This window comes from Martes martes (assembly GCF_963455335.1).
Source record: "Martes martes genome assembly, chromosome: 15".
Classification (NCBI taxonomy): domain Eukaryota; kingdom Metazoa; phylum Chordata; class Mammalia; order Carnivora; family Mustelidae; genus Martes; species Martes martes.
The window spans coordinates 28,970,532-28,992,427 of NC_137903.1; the positions used below are offsets into that span (position 1 = coordinate 28,970,532).

Sequence of the window (21,896 nt, forward strand, 5' to 3'; positions counted from 1 at the left end):
GCCAGCGGGAGGCGGGCCTGGGGGATGTGGGGTCCTGTGATGGGTCCCCATGGCTATCAGCTACGGGGTTGGGGGGTGCAGGGGCGCCCGTGGAGTTACAGAGCTTGAGCGTGCTCCTAACCAGGTGGGTAGGGGGTTGGGGAAATAAGGAATAGGGATTAAAGAGTACACTTATTATGCTGGAAAAAAAAGATAAAATACAACAAAATGATTTAAAAAATGCATTTCCCCCCAAGAGAACATGTTATTAACAGTGTTAAATGACCGAATACATTCAGAAAACCTGAAAGGGAAAGAAAACTTTATGAAAGGGAGTCCTCCCAACCAATTCCCTTTGCATCTGTCTCCCAGAAAGAAGTTCCAGAAGAAGGGGGCCAGCCAGAGCTTCAGTAAGGCTGCAAGGCTCAAGTGGCAGTCCCTGGAACGGAGGATCATTGACATCGTCATGCAGAGGATGACCATTGTCAACCTAGAGGCTGACATGGAGCGGCTCATCAAGGTGGGCCTGAGCACAGGGGTCCTGGGGCTCCTGCCTCTGCTTCCTTCCCATCTCCCCTCCTCTGCTACTTCTGATGTCTCTGGCTCATCAGACTGCCTCATCCCCTTCCCACCCACTCCTTGTGCCTGCTCTGGAATCCAGAGGTGCAGGGGGACCCAGGGGCCCAGCCTGAAGGGAAGAGTGGGCAGAGCTGGGCAGCCCTGAACCTGAAGCTTTTCCATCACCCTCCCTGCAGAAGAGGGAGGAGCTGTTCCTCCTGCAGGAGGCGCTGCGGAGGAAGCGGGAGCGGCTGCAGGCTGAGAGCCCGGAGGAGGAGAAGGGCCTGCAGGAGCTGGCTGAGGAGATCGAGGTACTGGCGGCCAACATCGACTATATCAACGACAGCATCACCGACTGCCAGGCCACCATTGTGCAGCTGGAGGAGACCAAGGTGCCCACAGGGCCTGGCCCAGTGGCCGGGGAGGAGGCAGGAGGGACGCGGGGGCTTGGGGGCAGTCTCGGTGACAGGGGGTCTCTGCCTCTCCATCTTAGGAGGAACTGGACTCCACGGACACATCCGTGGTCATCAGCTCCTGCTCCCTGGCCGAAGCCCGGCTCCTGCTGGACAACTTCCTCAAGGCATCCATTGACAAGGTAGGCCAGCTGCTCTCCTCCCAGTGTGGGGGGGCGTGGGAGCTGCAGTCACAGCATCTCTGTCATTCCCCCCTCGTGGGAAGGTACACAGGCCTGGCTCCTGACCCATGACTTAGAAGGTAGAGCAAGTCTGATTCCCAAGGTCTAAAACTGGGGCGATAACAGCACCAAGCTCCTGGCTTGCTGTGTGCCTTTCACAAGGTGACGCGTGCTTGGGGCTTGGCACGATGCCGGTCACAAAGCAGGCCCTCCCTTAGAAGTGATCCTCATGTCTGGTCCAGGCGCGTCCCCAGCAGGGCTCGGGTGTGTTGGGAGAAGTGTGTATGCCAGGGCTGGGGCAGCGGGAAGCAGAAAGACCCCATTCCCATCAGATGGGCTATGCTCCCGTCCTCTGTCCCCAACAGGGAGCCGGCTGGAGGATGGGCCACCTTCCTGCTGGGGCCTGTGGTCTTTGGGGACAGACCCTGCCCAGTGTCCACGCAGCATAACTCTGGCGAGGGGCCAGGGAGACTTCCCCTGTCTGCGGGAAGCTTCCAGCTCTCCTCTAGGTTACAGGGGACTGAGTTCCTCTGGGGGGCTGCTTGATAAAGTACCACAGACCGGGGCACCAAACAGCACAGACTGATTTTCTCAGGTCTGAGCTGGAAGTCCACGGTTAAGGGCGTCGGCAGGACTGGTTGCCTCTGAGGCCTTTTTCCTTGGCTTGCAAAGGACCCCCTTCCTGCTTCATGCTGTGTTCCCTCTGTGTGCACCTGTGTCCTGACTTCTTCTAAGGCCACCGGTGATACAGGATTGGGACCCACTCTAAAAACCCCATTTTAACGTAATTACCTCTCTCAAGACCCTTTCTCCAATATAGTCACATGCCAGGGTACTGGGGGTTAGAGGGTCAACATAGGAATTTGGGAGGGTGGGGACACAGTTCAGCCCATAACAAGGAAGTATAGCCTAAGGCGACCTCCACCAACGTGTGGATGTGAGTAAAGTTAAGGAGGGGAGTGGTACGTCTCTGGTCTGGGGCAGGCACGCGGGTGATGTCAGGGAGTTAGCCCGGCTCCGGGGCAGGGACAAGGGTGACATCGGGCAGTTAGTCCAGCTCCAGGGCAGGCATGGAGGTGATGTTGGGGAATTAACCTGGCTCCGGGGCTGGCATGGGGGTGATGTCGGGGAGAGGCACCCCCCCGTGGTGTCTTGGGAGCAGATTGTGTGAAGGTGGTGATGAGGGTCCCCAGGATTCCAGGCTGGGGAGAGTAAACGCAGGCCTGGCTCCCTGCTTGCAGGGGCTACAAGTGGCACAGAAGGAGGCCCAGATCCGGCTGCTGGAGGGGCGGCTGAGGCAGACCGACATAGCAGGCTCCTCTCAGAACCACCTGCTCCTGGACGCCCTGCGAGAGAAGGCAGAGGCGCACCCCGAGCTGCAGGCCCTCATCAACAACGTGCAACAGGGTACGGCGGCTGTGGGCGAGGTCTCGAAGCTCCGGCATTCTCCCAGTGCTGCCTAGCTCGAACCCCCCGGGGAGACCCTCACCGCCCCCAGAACTCCCTCAGGAGCCCCAGTCTGATGCCAGTGGATGAGATATGGGAGGGAGGCCATCCCCCCTCCCCTCACTCTGTTGGGGCCTCTCAACCCTTCTCTCCTCCCCCAGAGAACGGCTATGCCAGCACAGATGAGGAGATCTCCGAGTTCTCCGAGGGGAGGTGAGTTTCTAAGTTGGGAGGGAGCGGTCAGCTCACAGCATGAACCTGGGGCTGGTTGGGGGGTGGGTTGCCATAGGGTTCCAGGGCTAGGCCTATCTGAGGGCTCTTTGGAACCCAGGGCCTAAGGCTCAGAGAGCCAGTGCGTAGGCTCTCAGGATCCTAAACTCCCTCTGCTTCTTCTTAGCTTCTCCCAGTCATTCACCATGAAAGGTTCCACCAGCCATGATGATTTCAAGTTCAAGGTGAGCGCCACTGCCTCAGGGCCTGGTCTCCCCCTTCCTGTGGCTCTGCCCTCACCCCCCAGCCCTGACTCAGTATTGCCTCCAGCTGGGATGGAGGTGCCCTGGTTGGAATTGGGAGGTCCCCAGATGTGTAACCAGTTACAACCCACTCTTTTTGAGGTGGGTGGAAGGTGGGAGAAGTGGCTGGAGTCACTGCCCAGTGATGTCACCGGAGCCAGAGGCCCTGCTTTCAAAAATCTCCCCATTCCTGCCTAAGACTCTGCCTCATGCTCTGGGTCGAAGACTAAGTCTAGACCTTTAGTTATTCTGCATGCAGATTACTGATTCAACAGTATGGGAGTCAGCACCCACCAACGAGGGATCAGTTATTAGTCTGAACCAAGAAACAGGATTTATTAAACAGAGAAGGGGGGGCGATGCATACAGGGAACAGTGAATTGTGCATAGTTTTTTGGATAAGCTAATTCGGTGGTGACGAGCAAAGAGGTCATCCTGGGCATTCTGTGTGTGCAGAGTCTGGATAAGGGCTGTAAAACCCATTTAGTTGCTTTGGCTTCTCTAGAAGCCTTGAGAGAGGTCTCCGGGTGCTACTCACCTGGCTCTTCCATCAGTGGTTCTACTGTAGGCCAAGAGGCATTATTTCCTTCATTAGAATTCTCCCAGCCCCCCTTTATGTTTGGGCAAGTTGGTTCACCCCAGTCCTTCCATTCCCAGGGTGAGCCCAAGCTGTCTGCCCAAATGAAGGCTGTGTCAGCTGAGTGCCTGGGTCCCCCGCTGGACAGCTCCACCAAGAACATCACCAAGTCCCTGGCCTCCCTTGTTGAGATCAAAGAGGACGGAGTGGGCCTCTCCGTCCGAGACCCGTACTACCGGGACAAGGTCTCGCGCACCATCAGCCTGCCCAGCAGAGGCAGCACTTTGTAAGGAGGGGAGCCAGGGGTATGGGTCAGCAGGGTGGGCAGGGAGTCAGGTCTGGGCCTCACGGGACCCTTCTGTTCTAGCCCCCGGCAGTCTCGAGCCACGGAGACATCCCCTCTGACCCGAAGGAAGTCATATGACCGAGGGCAGCCCATTAGGTGAGAGCATGTTTCCGAACCTGTACCAGAGTCCCAGCCCTCGAGGGGTGCGTGAGTCACTGTGATGGTCTACTCTGGAGGTCGTCATGCATACTTGAATCTGGGACAATCTCATTAAGTCATTCCGCTGCCCTTAATGGTCCCTTCCCCATCCACCAGTCATGGGCTTAGCAAACATAATCTCCATAAGCACCTTGAACAGGATGGCTGAGCCCGCTGCCAGTTGGCTGATGCGGGCTCAATGTTGGTGCCTCCGCAGTCATTGTCCTGATGTGCTTCAGCTCCTTTTCATGAACAGGGCTCCTTGGGAGGTCTCAGCCCTTTCTAAGGTCTTGTCATGCTGAGGTCTCATGTGACCTTTCTAAGGTCTTGTCATGTGAGAGTCGCGTAGATGTTTAAAGAAAAACCGGGAGATGATTGCAAAACAGTGGACAAGTCTCTAATTGGTCTAGGACCCGCGGAGCTTCTACAGGTCACTGGGTGATCTCCAGATCACCCACCTCCTAGGGTCGTCTGGTCCATGCACTGATTTTCAGAGAGGTCTGATGGCTTTCTCCAGGTCCCACAACTAAGTAGTAGCAGACCAGGGGATCAAGATGACCTCTTGCCACCCGACCTGGTAGGTGGCAGAAGCACTTGCTCAGGCTCCCAGCCTTCCCGTCTGTCCAGAGCCTGGGCAGATGCCCATGCCGGTGGCTTGTGGTGGGGCCTTTGGCAGGTAGGTGGGTGGGTGGTAGACCATCCCTTCGCCTGTGCATTCTGAGAACACACTTAGGCTGCAGTCCAAGGGACTTAGGCCAAACTCATGAAGACTCTTCAAAGGAAGGGAGGGTTTAGGCCAAAGCTGATGACAGCTTTCCAAAGAGGGACGTTCTGCTGCTGGAATGGGGCAGAGCAGTGAAGTCTTCGACTCTCCCCTGACGACACAGTGAATCCTCCGTATTCGCCTCGATTCACTTAGGTTCTTCCGAGCACCGTGAACACTGAATCAGGCTCTGCTCCTGGGGAAATGCGGGGTTGGGTTCCTGGTCACAATATTTCATCAGCCAATCAACGCAGACCTTTGCTTATGTGTGTTTCTGTTTAAAGGCACCTTAGTTAATACATATTGTTGGTTCCTTAACATTGAACTTGTAACCAACAGCATCATAACTCCCCCTGAATGAAGTTTGTGTAACATGTGTATTTTCTCCATAAGACACAGCACAGCCTGCCTGTGCTTGGACACGTGCCAGGCAGCCCATCGGCACTATGCTTTGGGGGCGTTTTAAACCATGAATCACCAATGAAAAGCACAAAAATGCAAAAAACATGGCCCTAAATAGACCACAGGAAAGGCCACAGGCAGGCAGAAAAGCACCTCATTTGACCTCCACTGGGAACACGTGGGGACTTGGATTTTTTTGCTGCTCTGCTTGATGTCTGGGAATGACCCCCAAAGCAGTGCGAGGGCTCATGTGGGGTCACTAATACACTGCAATGAGCAGGTGAATTCCTAAGTATGGCATCCATGAATAATGGCGATGGGCGGTCTGCTGGGCTCTGGGATCACTGCACAGCCAGCCCCACCCTGCGGGCCTTCCAAACCGGACAGAAGGTAGTGCTGGAAGCTGTGGGCCGGGGCTATGCTCACTGACGGATGCCGCTCTGTTCCCGCTCCCCAGGTCCACGGATGTGGGATTCACGCCCCCCTCGTCCCCTCCTACTCGGCCCCGCAATGACCGGAACGTCTTCTCTCGTCTCACCAGTAATCAGAGCCAAGGCTCAGCACTGGACAAGTAAGAGCCAGGGCAGGCCGGGGAGGGTGCGGAGGAGGTGGGCTGGTCCTTGCTGCAGGCGGGTCTGGGGCAGCCGGGTGGCCCCTGGCCATGCTGTCCCAACCCCTCCAAGAGATGAGGCTCTGGAGCTCCTCTGGCCATCTCTGCCCTTTCTGTTCTAACTGCGGACCCTTCCTTTCCCCCAGCATGCTGTGACCTCAGGAGAGGGCAAGACGGAGGCCATGGGGATGGGGGGCAGTCAGGTGGGGCTGTGCGTGCAGATCCGGCCCCCCGTGGGGACTCACTCACTGTGTCTTGACGCTTGCATTCTTCTCTAAAGCCCCTTCCTGGAACTTCAGCCACTCCCTCCCTGCCGCCTGTGCTCAGACGAGGCCCCAGGGGCCCTTCTGTCCCCTCAGAAAGGGACCCCCCAGTTGCCTTCCTGCGGCAGGTTCAGCCCAGCTATAAATACAGCTCCGGTGGGGCTGCTGGGACTCTGGCGAGGACGGTCGGGGCGAAGGGTGGTCCCGCATTTAGGGGGTTTTCGTATGTGTGATTCATGTGGACCACAGATCAGCCATGAGAACTGTTTCCCCTCTTTCACAGAAAGGGAAACGAGGCTTAGAGAGGCCTGAGGACATTCATGTAGAGAGTGGAGGACTTGGGCCCAGACGCCAGGGCTACTGCTTCTGCTGCTGCTGCTTCTTTTTTTTTTAAGATTTTACTTATTTATTTGAGAGGGAAAGAGAGAGAAAATGAGAAGAGAGAGGTCAGCAGGAGAAGCAGACTCCCTGCTGAGCAGAGGGCCCAATGCGGGACTCGGTCCCGGGACTCCAGGATCATGACCTGAGCTGAAGACGGTCGCCCAACCAACTGAGCCAGCCGGGCGCCCCCAGAACCCGGGGCTTCTGACATGCTCCGTCATATGTTCCAAACAGTGGGACTCTACTCTGGGTTGGGGGGAATCCTAGCCTCCGTGTGCCCCGCTCCGTGCTCCCTACACTCTGGACCCCCCTCTGTTTTCTCCCATCTCTACAGCCTCTGAGAGGGCTCCTCTCTTGGCTCCCTAAAAGCTTCTCTAGCCTGGCAGGGAGGAGGGGCACAGTGCTGTTGTTCCGGGGAGCCCAGGCTAGAAAGTGCTAGTTCCTGCACCTGGCACCTGACATCAGCCCTCCCCACAGAAACACCCCTTGTTGGGTCAAAATACTGCTCCTTCCCCAGACCCGCCTTGGCTCAGTTCCCATTTCGGGAGGCGGGTACCAAACCTGGACCACACCAGCCGGGGCGCCGCCTCCACACCACACGTTTGCAATCAACAGGTCCCTTTTCCAGAAGCACTGACCTGGCACTCTGGCCCTTCCAGCCTGGTGGTCTTGCAGACCTTGGTCCTATCCAGTGGGCCAGGTCTTGGGGCCCATGTGTGGTGCCAGCCCGGCTCCTAGGTATAGCCCCAGTGGGTTCACTGGGGCAGTGGGCTTCGTGAATTAGTAAGTCCCTGAGGAATCTCTGCAAGAGACCAGCTCCCAGGGAGAGATAGCAGCAAGCATGGCTTCGTCTGGCCTCAGGCATGGAGGAGCATTGCTAGGGCAAGGCAGAGAGTCCCCAGCTCGTACAATGGGGCAGCCAGGGGCTTGGAACCAGCAAATGGCCCACAAGCTGAGACGTCTCTCCAGAGTGTGGGGCTGGCACTCGCACAGCTCCCATGGTCCCCTCCTCACTCCTGCCCTGGTAGCAGAGGGACCCCCCAGGCGGCCCGCCCCTCCCCACCTCCTCTCCTGCTGTCCCTTAGCGCCCTGACCCCTGCCTCTCCCCGCTGCCCTTGAAGAGAATAACCCGCCCTCTGACCCCCCACGCTGCTGCTGCCTCTGCCATCCCTTCGTGTGTTTTCCTCTCTCCCCTAATCCAGCTAATTTTCTGCCCTCCCCAGGTCTGATGACAGCGACTCCTCTTTGTCGGAGGTCCTGAGGTACACACAGAATGTCTCCCGTGTTGGCTCCCCAGCTCTCACTCTCTACTCTCCCCTCTCTGCCTTTTGCCGCACCGCCCTCCCGCCTGCACACCCCAGTCCTCAGCATGCAGCCCTCCTCCCTGGCCTGCCTCCCGCCCCCCCCCCCCACCCGTGGTTCCTCCCTCTCAGGGTCGCTGCGTGGCCTCACACTGGCCAGGCCTGGCTGGAGCTGGGGGCTTGGGGAGGGGGGCACAGTTGCTTGCCACAGGCGCTGTTCTCTTCTCGTCTCCTGGGCAGGCACGGGGAAAGCCTGGGAGCCTGGGGTGGGCCGGGGCTGGGATGAGTGCTGCTGAGGGCTTGGGGGAGGGGCAGGGGTGCAGACAGCCCTGGGGCCTGCAGGGCGCAGCTGGCCGGGTGTTGGTGGCTGTCTCCAGCATCCCTGTGATTTGCTCAGCTTGTGCCGGTGAGGTGCCCTTTTCAGCTCCTCTGAGAGGAGCACCAAGGGAGCCTACTGCTGCCCACACCTCCTGGCACATGGCCCAGGACTGCCAGGAGATCTCCTCCCTTCCCAGCTTTTGGGGTGACCAGGGGACAGTTTCCCCAGCTCCCCCAGCACAGCACCACACAACAAGGAGCACTTCCTGGGACCTGGTGGGCCTGAGCTCCTGACGGGCCAGTGGTCAGCGCTAGGCTCTGAGCTCCCTCCAGCTTGCCCAGAGTGCCTCCTGGCCTGCTCCTGCTCCTGCTGGGCCTGCAGGAGGCCCAGAGTGCCTCCTGCTCCCCACACCTCCTGGCCTGCAAGCCTGCCTGCGGGGGGCAAGGCTTTGCCATGACCAGAAGCTAGCCAGCCTCCCAGCCTCTCTCAGTGACGAGGGTGACATACTTCCACAGCGGTCTGGGCTCTTTCCACAGCCACACAGCTGGGCCCAAACCAGGGTTGGAAGCAGGGAGCTGGGCCAGCTTGGGGGCCGGTCACTTGTGACACCTGTCTGGCAGCTGGCCCTCTGACTGCTGTCCTTGCAGGGGGGCGTGGCTGCATCCATGGGGGCTGTGAGAGGCACTATGGCTGGAACACTGCTCATTTCAGCAGACCATAGGCCATACAGCGTCACTGGGAGGAACAGCATTGTCTTTGGGAAGGAACTAGAACATATTTTCAGACCTGCACATAATTTGGCCAGGGCCTCATTCCCAAAGACGCTCACTCAGAAAAGATCATTCTCCAGAACCTCCAGGAGGCTGGCTTTTAACAAAACGCTCCTGCCCTCCGAGGAGGTGCTCGTGCTCCCTCCCAGACTGTGGATGGGAAGCGAGGCGCTGCTTCCCCAGGTGCATGTGGCCTCATTCCCCAGGGACCCTGGGCATCCCTAACTCAGAGCTGAGCTGGGGCCCCCTAAAGGGATTTTGGCCTTTGTAAGTGACAGTCATAGGTCTGACTGTGCAGGTCCCAAAGGGGCTTGAAGGTGGGTGGGAGTGAATGTGTGTGTCTCTGCTTGGGAGGGGCTGGTCCCGGAAGAAGCCGCTGACAGAGGGCTGTCCCGGCACCACCAAGGTGCTGGGAGGTGGACAGCCTGAGCACCGCCATGCCCCGCACCCTCACCGCACCCTGGGTTAACCGAAGCAGTGTGCGGCCCCTGTCTAGCCCTTGGGCCTCTGGGGCCTGGGTGCATTTAGGCCTCAGGATCTGGGTCAGGCAGACATCAGATGGGAGTTCCCCTTGGGCAGCGTCCATGTCTCCTCCTTCCCACCCACGGCTCGCTCCCCTAGGTGTGCTCAAGGCGGTGACTGACAGGTTCTCGTACAGACTGGCCCTCCCTACCCATACAGCCTGTCCCCAGCTCTCAGACTTCGACGGCATTGGGCTCGAGTCTCTGGGTTGCCTTCATCAGGCCCTAGTCCCCTTTTGGTTCTGTCCCCCTCTTACCTGCATCCCTGGCTCAGCCTGGCCTCAGTCTTCCTGGCTGACAGGTGCACCCTTTCTCCCTCTCTCCTGGGAAGGGGCGTCATCACCCCCGTTGGAGGAGCCAAGGGTGCGAGGACGGCCCCACTGCAGTGTGTCTCCATGGCCGAGGGCCACACCAGGCCCATCCTCTGCCTGGATGCCACAGACGAGCTACTGTTCACAGGATCCAAAGGTGGGTGGAACCCAGACTGGCCAGTAAGATTAGGGTCTCACCCATCCCTGCTTCCTGTGCCAGAGTGGGCTGTGAAGATGAAAACCCAGAGCCCCCTTGAGTTGAGGATGTGGGCTCAGCTTGTCTACTACCTTGTCTCATGTCTCTTGCTTTGGCTTATGGCTCCCCATCTTGGGTACCCCCAACCAAGCCTTCCCTCATAGCTAACGCTGGTCTCCATCCAGCACTTTCTTCCAAACCTTCCTCAGAAACTTCAGGAAGTCTTTTAAGGTGCCCCACCTTGTCTGCTCATCCCAGTCCCCCAACACTATTACCCTCCACCGATGTCTACCCCAGCACTTCCAGCTAAGAAATCCCTATGACCCCTCAAAGTCATGATTACTTAGTCTCAGCAACAAAATCAGAAAAATTTTACCAGCAGAAAGGACAGCTCTGCAGTAGTAGACATGCTACTAGAAAGACAACTATATCTTTATTTGCAGGGCGAGAGGGGGCTGACTGTCATTCTGGGTGTGGTTGATTGATTCCAGGTTCTCCCCCTCAAAGGTGCTTGCCACTTGTTCCTTAATTTTATCAGCTATTAGCAGTTGTGGGAACAGACAGCAGAAGCTGAAGAATTTCATTTTAGCCCAGGTACCTCTGCAATACATGCAGGGAGCTCTGCTGTCTGCAGAGTTTGCTTGAGAAACCCAGGTCTGAGGCTCTGACCAGCTCCTCTCCTGAGTACTCTGCACACACACGCAGCACTCGAGCTCGAGCTTCTTTCTGTCCCTCGGACATGAGGCCCCTCACCCTCAATGTCTCTGGACTCTCTCCCCCACCCACCACAGCCCCAGCGGGGGTGGGGGGACCTGCATTACGGGGCCCCTGCTGATGGGCATCTGTCGTCCCCATGGCTCTCTCCCTGCCTCCCGCAGACCGCAGCTGTAAGATGTGGAACTTGGTCACAGGCCAGGAGATCGCAGCCCTGAAGGGCCACCCCAACAACGTGGTGTCCCTCAAGTACTGTAGCCACTCCGGGCTTGTGTTCTCCGTGTCTGCCTCCTACATCAAGGTGTGGGACATCCGGGACTCGGCCAAGTGCATCCGGACCCTCACGTAGGTACTCCCCGAGCTGGTCCTTGGTGGTGGGCTGGGTACCCATGCCCAGCCCGCGTGACCTACTCAGTACAGCCTGGTCCAGCCACATGAGCACAGAGGCCCTTAGGGGACGCGACCTGACTCTGAGGGACAAGGTGGGGGTCCCTGGGATGGGGGACAGAGTCTGGGGCAGCAGCCTGGGTGAGCCTTTGGCCTGCTTGGCCCCTGTGCTCCATCTCAGCCTCCCAGGCCCTGGGCTGAGCTGGGTATTCCCCTGTGAGCCCAGACAGGGAGCTCGGAACCCGAGTGGGGACAGCAGGCAGCGGCGGACTCTGACGCTGTGCTGGCCACTTGTCTGCGTCAGTGGGCCACCCAAGCCTGTTCTCAGCCCTGCCCCTGACGGTCTCAGGCAGATGGACACATGGGAGACGAAGTGAGAGAAGGGCCCCCTGCAGAACCAAACTGTCCCAGCGGGAGCCGTGCTTCGTCCTGGCGTTGCCGTTATAAGCCATCATCTGTTCTTTAACTTGATCCTTAAGAGAGTAAACACGGGATTCTGAGTGCAGCAAAGCTCCCCTGAGACTGTAATGGTACACGTGGGTCGCCATGCATTGGTCCAGACCCACGGAGCATCCGGCACGAGCGCGTACTCGTGTTGCCTGTGGCCCGTAGGGACGATGCTGTGTCAGGGTGGGCTCACCACTGTAACAAAGGCCCCCCTCTGCTGGGGATGATGATGGGGGGGGCTGTTCGTGTTGGGGGGGCAGGGCCATAGGGGAAACCATCCCCTTCAGTTTTGCTGTGATCCTGTAAGGGCTCTAAAAAAATAGTCTTTTATTTAAAAAAAAAAAAACTAAAGAAGCAGAGTAAACAGAATGGGTGTAATCACCTCTCTCTACAGAGGAGGAAACTGGGACTCAGAGAGATTAAGTGGCTTCCACAAGCCCCGTTCAGGGACAGGGACTTTTCTGCTGGCCATGGAGAGGCGCTGCCACCCATGGTCTCTCCCTCGTCAGACCAGAAACTTCCAGGAGGAGTTTGGCTCCCCTCTGTCAGCCAGGGAAGGCTTCCTGAAAGAGCTGGGGTATTAGGCCTGGTCTGAGTGAGGTTTGAGAGCTTTCCTGGCCTGTGTGGATGGACCGCTTTGATCTCTGACCTTGCCTTCCTCGCTTGCGGCAGGTCCTCTGGCCAGGTGACCTCTGGGGACGCCTGTGCCGCCGCATCCACCCGTGCGATCACCAGTGCTCAGGGGGAGCATCAGATCAACCAGATCGCTCTCAGCCCCTCAGGCACCATGCTGTATGCCGCCTCGGGCAACGCTGTCCGCATCTGGGAGCTGAGCAGGTCAGGGGGATGTGGGGCGCGTCGCGGAGGGCCCCCCGGGTCTTTACTGTGGGCACCACCCATTGGGGCTGGCAGAACTCTGTGCTGCTCTATTCCCACCTGCTGCTGGGCTTGGGTCTCTGCTCTGAGATATGGGATCCTTGTCCTCTGAGGCCCCCAAGACACCGGGCAGCTGATGTCTAGGTTCTTGGTCTTGCATTGAGGGAGGGAGAGTGCCCTGGCCGGACCAACTAACTCCAGGGCAGACCTCCCCACCAGCCCCCACAAACCAGGGTTCCCTCTGATCCGTGTCCCCGCCACTGGCGGGCCTCTGTCCACTGCAGGTTCCAGCCGGTTGGCAAGCTGACTGGCCACATCGGCCCTGTGATGTGCCTGACCGTCACCCAGACCGCCAGCCAGCATGACCTGGTGGTGACCGGCTCCAAGGACCACTACGTGAAGGTACCTGAGAAGGCCTCCCTCTGGGACGGGGGTGGGGGGGGTGGGGGGTGGGGAGCATTCTCCGCATTCCTCCTGCCCTCCCCCACCCCTTCCCTCTGGGGCCTTGCAAGCCCTCATGAAAAATAATGAGACCGCTGGGGATTTATGCCGAAGAAATCACCCCAAAGAGGCAAGGAGGTGTGTGCAGAAAGTGGACACAGCGCTATTTTGTAAGTGGCGCAGAATTGAAAGTGAGCCAGATGTCTAAGGCTGGAACCGCAGTCACGTCAGTTAGGGAAAAGCCATGGATAGGCTGCAGTGCGTCTCCCGAACCACGAAAGTGCGAACAGGACACAAAGGACAGCAAACAACGCTAATTTTGTTTGCTCGCCAATTATGTCATTGCAAACCGTGGGTACACAGTCAGAAACTGGGAAGCAGAGGGTGGTTGATATGATCATGTTTTTATTTCAAGGGTAAGTAATATCATATTAAATTAAAAATAAAAGAAATCGAAAAAGGAGGCTCGCACCCCAAACCCACCTTTCTCCATAAGAGCTGCTTGTTGAGCTGTGGGGGCACCCCCTGCGTTCACCTATTAACCCAGTCTGCCCCAGTCCCCTTGGGAAGGGTCAAGACCCAAGCCTTCAGTGTCCTCTATCCCTGCAAGAAGCGGTGCCCCTCCAGCAGCCCTCTCCTGCTGGGGAAGCTCCTCTCCCCCAGGGCCACTGGGTCTGCCGGCTCCTGGGGACCACAGTGCTGTGTGAGATTGGGTGGGTGCTCCTGGCGTGTCCTACCGGTCTGTCTTCCCACAGATGTTCGAGTTGGGTGAGTGTGTGACGGGCACCATTGGTCCCACGCACAACTTTGAACCCCCACACTATGACGGTATCGAGTGTCTTGCCATCCAGGGAGATGTCCTATTCAGTGGCTCCCGGGATAATGGCATCAAGAAGTGGGACCTGGAGCAGCAGGAGCTCATTCAGGTGCGGTGGGCAGAAGGGGAGGGTGGGCTAGGGTGAGGCCATTACCCAGTCCAGGCCTTGGGGACCTAGGGTCTTGGGCCAGAGCTCCCCGAGCCTGCCTGTTCTCCACCCTCTTTCCCTTTGTGTCCACTCCCCTGACCCCCCTGTCCTCTACTCCTCCCTGTCCTCTACTCTCCCGTGTTAGCTGCTTTTAAGAAAGGGGCTGCTCTTAGCCCCTAGGTTTGACTTGAAAGCTCAGCCACTCACTGTGTTCCCTTTCTTGGAGCGTTTACCCCTGAGAGGACTGAAGGGTTCTCCACCAGTGCCGGATCTTAGGTTTGCCTCGGAGTGGGAGGCCAAAGGACCTATCTCGGGGCCCCTACAATCCCCAGCATGGGCCCATCCGGCCCACCTCCTGGACAGGGCTGCTAGCCTGCCTGGCCAGGGACCCCACAGGCAGAGGGGAGCCCGGTGACCGCAGTGTCCTCTGCCAGCTTCTTCCCACTCTGCAGGCTTCTCCCCCCTCAGCACTGCCCCCAAGCCTCACTGCCTCTGCTCCTCCCGCAGCAAATCCCCAATGCACACAAAGACTGGGTGTGTGCCCTGGCCTTTGTCCCGGGTCGCCCCATGCTGCTGAGCGCCTGCCGCGCGGGCGTCATCAAGGTCTGGAACGTGGACAACTTCACGCCCATTGGTGAGATCAGGGGCCACGACAGCCCCATCAATGCCATCTGCACCAACGCCAAGCACATCTTCACTGCTTCCAGGTGGGTGCCAGGCAGAGAGCTCTGCGTGCACTCCCCGCCCCTCTCCCTGGTGTGGGCAGGGCAAGATGGGGGGCCTCGGGGCCCCTGCGGCTGTCCCGACAGACTCGGTTCCCGGAGCAGACCCCCACGGCGCCCGCTAGCCTCTGCTAGCCCTCCAGGAGTGCCCACCAGGGGCAGGGGAGCAGGAAGGTGCTGGGCCCCAGGTCAGGACTCACCCACTTGTCTTCAGGCCTTTCCTACCCCTCCCACAGCAGCCCCTGCCCTGGCTGTCTTTACTCCCGTCCACGTATGTCAGACCACAGAGCAGCCGTCTGCCAGCCCCCCACCCCGGACCCGCCTCTCTCCTGCCCCAGCTCTGGTCCCCATCCAGGGGATGCCCAGGCCTCTGTCCCACAGGGGAGCTCCTCAGAGGGGTCTCGTCTTTTTCCTTCACATCCGACCATGTCCCTTCTCTCCCCTCTTTCCCTCCCCATCTCCTCCTGTCTTTCCTCTCCGCCTCTCTACCTCTCTCCCCCAACAGTGACTGCCGGGTAAAGGTGTGGAATTACGTCCCCGGACTCACCCCCTGCCTTCCTCGCCGAGTCCTGGCCATAAAGGGCCGAGCCACCACCCTGCCCTGACCCTCCCCTCCCGCCTCCTCTGTCACTCGCCCCTCTTTCCTCTTCCCTCTCTTTCTCCACTTCGGTCTGAGCTGCTTCTCAACGGTATGAGATTGTTTTACTCCTCCTCCCTGCTCTCCCTTCACGCCCTGCCTGGCCCGGAGTGAACGCCCCGCCTGCCGCTCTTCCTCCCACCCTCCGAGCATGACTAGTGGGGCAGACCCCAGGAGAGGGGCGCCAGGCGGCAGAAGGCAGAGGGGGAGAACCAGGCCTGGGCAAAACAAAACAACACCAACGAAAACCCACGAGGAGAATTCTGTTGGGGACTTGGAGACCCCAGGCCCTCTCCCTCTGCCCAGCAGCCACCCCTCCGCCCCTGCAGTCTGCCCTCCTCCTTAGCGATGCTTGCCCCTGGGCCCCAGCCACATGTGGGGAGTTGGAGAAGCCGGCCCATGCTTTATTTTGGGGGTGGCCAGCCAGGCCCGCTTCAAGAGCTGACCAGTCCCTCTCTGTCCTCCACCCCAGCGACCTGACGGTGAAGTTCTGGAGCGTGCGGCGGTTACCCCGCGGGCCACCCTAGGAGCACGCAGCTGAGCTCACCCCGGCTGCCTTTCCGAGGACGGCCCCCAGACCCTCGGCCCCCCGGCAGCCTGGACAGCACAGAAGGGAAGCTGTGGTCTGACGGGGCCAACTGCCCTGGGGACAGAGGGTGTGGGCCTCTGGTATGGCCCCTCTCCTGCTCTCCTGCCTCTCCCTTGACCTTCCTACAGGATACTATTCCCCTTGCCTCTTGGGGGAGAGAGAGAGGCTGAGGAGGAATTTAAGCTGTGAAGCCAAAGGGCATTTTCCCGTCTCATCTCTCTCCCTGCAGCCCCTGGGGCCTCCCTTGCCCTCCCTCTGGCCACATTCTCTCCCGCTGAGCTGGCCGAGCCCTTCCTTAACCTCTGGCCCAGTCACGGGGACCTGTAGGGAGAGGCGAAGCAGCCCCAGCCCCTGCCGTGCCCCTCCGATGAACAGGCCTCCCCTTCTGTCCCTAATCCAGCCTCTGGAGCCACTGCACCTGCCTCTGAGCCCAAAATGATAGTCCTCAGGTAACCATGGAAACCAGGTGTTGGCAGCTGGTCCCTGCAGCTGACCCTTAGCCCCTTGGCCACCAACAGCCATTTCCCGTTGACCCCAGCCATCCCTTGGGGGTCCCTTTCCGATGGGGCCAAGGTAGAGCTGCTAGAAAAATTCCTTTGGGGAGATGGTCAGAAATACTTCCGCTATTTATTTTATTTTATTTTATTTTTTTGCGGTTGCCTCCTGGAAACTGACTTGAAGTTTCGCCCCCAAATGTTCTTTCCCTCAGCACTCGGGGGCCAGGAATCCCAAAGGGAATCAGCCGGACTAGCCCTCCAGGGCCACCTCCTCTATTCGCTTTGCAGCTCGGGCCCGCCCCCAACCTTACCCCCAGGGACCATTCTAGTGCACCCCTGACCTTTAGGCCGCCTGACGCTTCAGTGCCTTCCTCCACCCCGGGGCCTGGCCCCCATGCTGGGCAGCCTTACACCAGCCATGCCCGCGGCACCACATGTGTCTTTGCACTAGCGGGGTCCCGTGCCCACTGCCCCCAGAAGGCAAGGGAGCTCCACCCCACAGCCCAGGGCCAGGGGTCCTGTGTGGGCCACGTAGGAAGCAGCTCAGAGGATCATGTCTACCAGGGGGGTGGCTTGGATGGTGAGGATGGCCCAGCCCCGTCCCCAGCTCACCTGTGTTTTCACCCCGACAGGGACGGGAATTCTTCTGGCCTCTTTCTCTCTGGTTATTCAGGAGACACGTTTTCAAGCCTTAAAACTGGCATGGGGCAAGAGGCCCTCCCCTTTTAGATTAGCAGTGAAGAAATTCATTGAGTTCCTTTTTGCCTTGGGGCTGTGGGCTCACGGCTCTGGGGATGTGGTTAAATCCGTGTTCCAGCGCCCCCTATTGGGGCAATTCTGAATTTACAGGACTGGGCCTTGGGAGGAGTCCCGGGACATCCCTCCGCCCCAACCTATCCACAGTGGTTTCTCCAGTGCTTAACTGGTCCTGTGCTTCCTGTCCTTGGCCTGGGAGCCAGGAGCCCCGACTCTGTTTGGAGATATGCAGTGACTTTTAGACCTTCCAGAGATGGCTCTGTGTTTGTCCTCTGTGACCCTGCGTATTTGGCCAGGCGATCAGAGCCCCCCTCTGTGCGGCCTTGGTGGGGCACACAGGGCAGAGGAGGCCGTCCTAGTAGCAAAAGGGAAAAACCCCTGCGGGGCCTGAATCCCCAGCCCTGCTTCCCCCCTGTCCTGGGAGGTCCCTGCCCGCCCCAGTGGTGGAGTCTGGGTAAGCTAGTGTGTGCAAGAAGCGCCCACCTCGGAACACCGGCCTCCTGGAGCCTGGGATGGTCTGCCTGCACCCTGGAAGTCCCTCCTCCTCCAGCCAGCGCAGGGGGCCCCCGGCTGCTCCCTTGGCCACGTGGAAGCAGGCGCCTCTTCCCTTCCCATCCTTCTCCCCTCCTGATCGGAAAGCTTCAACCTTGCAACCTGTAAGAAAGACTCCATCTGCATGACTGTTTACAAACCGTAGAAACACAAAAGACTGTGCTGCCCCCACGGGCCGGGGCGGCCCTAGCCCAGAACGGTACTGTAGCTGCAAAGGCCTGTTCTTGCGCGAGACGTGACCTTAGGGCCTGTGAGAGGTGCTCAGCAGCATTGCCCACTTCCTGCTGTTTCTGTTGGGTCAGCTACCTCATGGCAGGCCGGCTCTGCTGTCCTGGCGACTATCATTGACTCTAAACTTGAAGTCCTTCGGGAGCCCTGAGTCCTTCTGAAATCTGTGCTCCAAGAGCTCGGAGTCTCTGTCTACTCCTCCAGGGATGTCCAAGGTACATAGTCAGGGGGCAGGCCCCCAGCGTCCTAAAGGTTGGAAGCACAAAATGGTTGTGGTTTGAGCACAAAGAGCAGGGCTGGTGGTGGGTGGCCTGGGCAGACCTGGGTCCAGGGGGCTCACCCAGCTTGTTCTGTCCTCAGTTAGACTGAGTATGTCTGCATCTGCGCAGACATTTCCTCACTCAGGCCGGGGCTCAGCCCAGGGCTTGTCCTGCTTCTGGGGGGCTCGTCCTACTCCTTACTTCACCCATCTGCAGACCTGAGTCAGGGCCAATGCCAGCCCAGCTGTAGTAGAAGGCCCAGGAGTTAGCTCCCTCTCTTGACCCCACACCCCAAGTCTTTAAATGCCTGAGCCCACGCTGGGTCCCAGTCCTGTTGAGCCTAAGGAGCCCAGAGCCACATTCCCTGTCCCCGGGGCTGAGCCCCCCTCGAATGCTTTTGAAGCTGACTGCCTGTGGGCCTTCTGGGCACAGTCCCGGAATTCTAAGTATTAATCAGTTCAGTGTTTGCCGTCACTTGAGTAGCCGATCCCTCCGCGACAGCCACAGTTCCCCAAGGTAGCATCTGGAGTTGCCTTTGGAGATTGCCAAGGAAGAGGAAAGGCACACCCAAGCCTTTGAGGTGGTCAGGGTACCCCAGTGGGTCTGGGAAGGGCCATCTGCAGATCTGGGAGTGGTTTCCCTACCCTCCTCCCATCACTACAGCTCCAGCCCTCGCTTGTCCAGCCCTGCTGCCCACCTGGGGCGGTGTCACCTGGGCAGAGGGCAAGCTAAAGCACAAAGCCGTTGTAGGGAAGACCGTAGCGGGGACTTTCTCACGCCACCCAGTGTGGTGGCGACGTGGGCAGGCTGCGGCTGTGGAGTTAGAAGTGGCCCACTCTCTCCCCTCATGTACCAGCCCAGCTCCCAGGGGCATGTTCTGATGTAATCTGGGGTGGGCGCGGGCACAGCCCCAGGCGTGTCCAGCCCCAGCTTGAGCCCAGCGTCTTCACCATCATGTGGGGGGGCAGGCAGGGCCTGCCCTGCGAAAGTGGGGAATTTCTCCCTGCCCCCCCGGGCCTGAATGTGTGGCATCTGTCTGTTTGCCATCCCAAACAGGAAACTGCTTCCTGCTCTCTTAGCTTAGCCCAGTGTCCTGGCCCAGCCTCAGGAGCTGGGGCTTGGCCAGAGGCCCCACAGGCCTCCATGGGCCTGGCCCTACTTTCCTGGCTCCCAGGATCCCTCACTGCCCTCTTATGTGCAAGGACGGAATCGACAAGGAAGATTCCGTTTTCTATGGTATCTTCGTTCTAGTCCCCACACCCTGCCCAGCCCCAGCACTCCAGTGAGCCCCCAACCCTTCTCATACCCAGTCCAGTTTTTTGAACCCTTGTCCCGAGGGCTTTGCAGGGAAGTGGGAACTACTCCAAGAAGAGCTAAGGGTCAGAGAAGACCCCTGAAGTGAAGGGCCCCGCCCTGCCCACCAGCTCTTTTCTAGGGATCACCCCCTGCCCAGGCTGCAGGGTCTCGTTTGGCTTACGCCCTCCTCGCTATGCGGCTATAGCACAAGATGTAAATATGTTTTGTACCTCTGCCGATGACTGTACATAGTGTATGAAAGTTATTTAAGCCCTCATGCTGTACATTTCCGTTCCTAGACTGGACGTGTGTGTTCTAAGAAGTTGTCATAAATAAAACCCGAATGACCATTATCTGTCGTGCTGTGTCCCCTGAGAGCTGCCAGCTTTGGGCTGGTGGCCCCTCTCTGGGGTGGGGGGGGGGTTGGTGCTGGGGCGGGTGGGGGGGGTGTCTGGGGCTGGGCCCAGCCTGAAGAGACTCTCCTGGGCTGTGAATGTGGGGCTTGCCCAACAAGAAAGCCGTGTTGAGAGTGTGTTGCCTTCCCTGCAGACTCTCTGTTGTCTCCTGGGACAGGTACGTGAGCTGGAAGAGGGCCCCAGCACTTAATGAGCATCCACTGTATTCCAAGCACTATTTCAGTTATCTTTCCCTGGATCTTCACTCCCTCTGTGTGATCAGTGGTGCTCTCATTTTCGGAAATGGGCAAAGTCTCAGAAAGGAAGGGACATGTTCAGGGTCAGCCCTAGGGAGGCCAGAGCCATGACTGGAAGCCCGACCTGCCCGGCCACAGCACTGGTCTTCTTGCACGAACACAGCCAGTGCCTTCTCCGGAGCCCGGAGGACACGGTGTGTGATGCATTCAAGATGTAGTTCCTTCCCGTGCCACGTAGTATATTTGGCCGTTCCCACTATTTTTCAGGAATCCGTGGCTCCCGCATTATTTTATTTTATTTTTTTAAAGATTTTATTTATTTATTTGACAGACAGAGATCACAAGTAGGCAGAGAGGCAGGTAGAGAGAGACGGAGAAGCAGGCTCCCTGCTGAGCAGAGAGCCCGACGTGGGACTCGATCCGAGGACCCTGGGATCATGACCCGAGCCGAAGGCAGAGGCTTTAACCCACTGAGCCACCCAGGCACCCTCCCGCATAATTTTAGATTGTGCTTCATTCAGAAGTCACTGTCTCCCAGAGGCACTAGTGGCCCAGTGTTAGCTCTGTGTGCACATATCCTGTTTATCCAGTTTCGCTCTCAAGAAAACATTTTTATTTTTTATTTTTTAAAAGATGTTATTTATTTGTTTATTTGACAGAGAGGCATCGAGAGAGGGAACACAAGCAGAGGGAGTGGGAGAGGGAGAAGCAGGCTCCCCACTGAGCAGGGAGCCCAGTGTGGGGCTCGATCCTAGGACCCTGGGATCAGGACTGAGCCAAAGGCAGATGCCCAACAACTGAGCCACCCAGGCACCCCTCAAGAAAACATGTTTAATAAAAGTTTTATGAAGATATAATTTCTGTACCATAAAGCCCACCCTCTTTTCTTTTTTAGACTAATGATTTTATTCTCGCTAGTTCCGTATCCCCTCAGGTGCTGACCAGACACTGAACGAGTGCATGTGTGAGTGAGGGAAGGAAAGACTGGGCATGTTTGGGGGCGGTGAGTTATGAGATGTCACTAAATAGCTCAACGAAGTTTTCCTGTGGGGAAGCTGTCACCCACCCTTTTGATAACCCCAGCTCGTGTCCCCAGCTCCCAGAGATTCTGGCCCATCCCTGAGCATCGTGGCCTCTGGGAGATCATCACCAGCCAGGACCACCTTGAAAGCATTTACTTCCTGATTTTTGTGATGTGAAGACAATAGGGTCTTTCTCTGCTGTGTTTTCCAAATATGAAACCGAGTTTCGCTGTCGACCTGCGCAGTCATTGCTGTTGAGCTAGACCTACGGCTCTTGGCTGTGAACAGGTGACCCAGCCTGTGAGTTCCGTGGGAGGCAGACCATCGTGGGCTGGAGATGGGAGGCCTCCGAGGGAGGCCGAGAGGCTCCTGGTCCTCAAGCAAAAGGGTCTTGGCAACTGAAAGGGGGCCCTGAGCTGCAGAGGGGGACACAGGTGGGAGGAGTTGCCCTAATTCCCCGCAAGGCCCTCCAGCAGGTGCTGGAGCTTCGCTGCCCTGGGAAGCAGGGGTGGCTTCTGAGGGCGGGTGTTTTTGGCTGGCTGACCGCGCCTTACCCAGGCCGCTCTCCCTGCCCCACCCTCCCGCCTGGTCGGGTCCCACGCTTGCTCCCCACAGGCTCTTCTTTTACATAGGATCCCACCCTATGGGGCAGAGCCCATGGCTGACCATGAGAAGTGACAGTTGGGCGTGGCCAGCTGCAGGCGTGTGGGGTGTGTGAGTAAAAACCAGAAAATAGTGTCCCAGGAGCTGTTGACCTTGTCAGGAGCGGGGCCCTGGGCTGCACTCCAGCCGGCTGGTTCTACCCCTGGCGCCCCTCCCCTTGCCTTG

The 21,896-nt window shown here is 58.4% G+C and overlaps 1 protein-coding gene across 4 annotated transcripts in view; it reads left to right on the forward strand.

The window, feature by feature from the left end:
- Positions 1–19,740, forward strand: part of KIF21B (kinesin family member 21B) — a gene marked incomplete at both ends in the record, with an annotated part of 47,615 nt that extends 27,875 nt beyond the window's left edge. Inside the window, 17 exons of one of the 4 annotated variants that reach the window (XM_080824442.1) lie at positions 352–499; positions 735–929; positions 1,031–1,132; positions 2,413–2,578; positions 2,779–2,830; positions 3,015–3,072; positions 3,787–3,992; positions 4,074–4,148; positions 5,813–5,926; positions 7,833–7,871; positions 9,852–9,988; positions 10,906–11,086; positions 12,248–12,412; positions 12,736–12,853; positions 13,648–13,818; positions 14,365–14,564; positions 15,689–19,740. In XM_080824442.1, the coding sequence (XP_080680568.1) occupies positions 352–499; positions 735–929; positions 1,031–1,132; positions 2,413–2,578; positions 2,779–2,830; positions 3,015–3,072; positions 3,787–3,992; positions 4,074–4,148; positions 5,813–5,926; positions 7,833–7,871; positions 9,852–9,988; positions 10,906–11,086; positions 12,248–12,412; positions 12,736–12,853; positions 13,648–13,818; positions 14,365–14,564; positions 15,689–15,743 (2,182 nt within the window). Of the gene's footprint in view, positions 1–351; positions 500–734; positions 930–1,030; positions 1,133–2,412; positions 2,579–2,778; positions 2,831–3,014; positions 3,073–3,786; positions 3,993–4,073; positions 4,149–5,812; positions 5,927–7,832; positions 7,872–9,851; positions 9,989–10,905; positions 11,087–12,247; positions 12,413–12,735; positions 12,854–13,647; positions 13,819–14,364; positions 14,565–15,084; positions 15,185–15,688 lie in introns of those variants that run through there. The other 3 variants (XM_080824440.1, XM_080824441.1, XM_080824439.1) reach the window with 3 other exon arrangements.
- Positions 19,741–21,896: the final 2,156 nt, after the last annotated feature.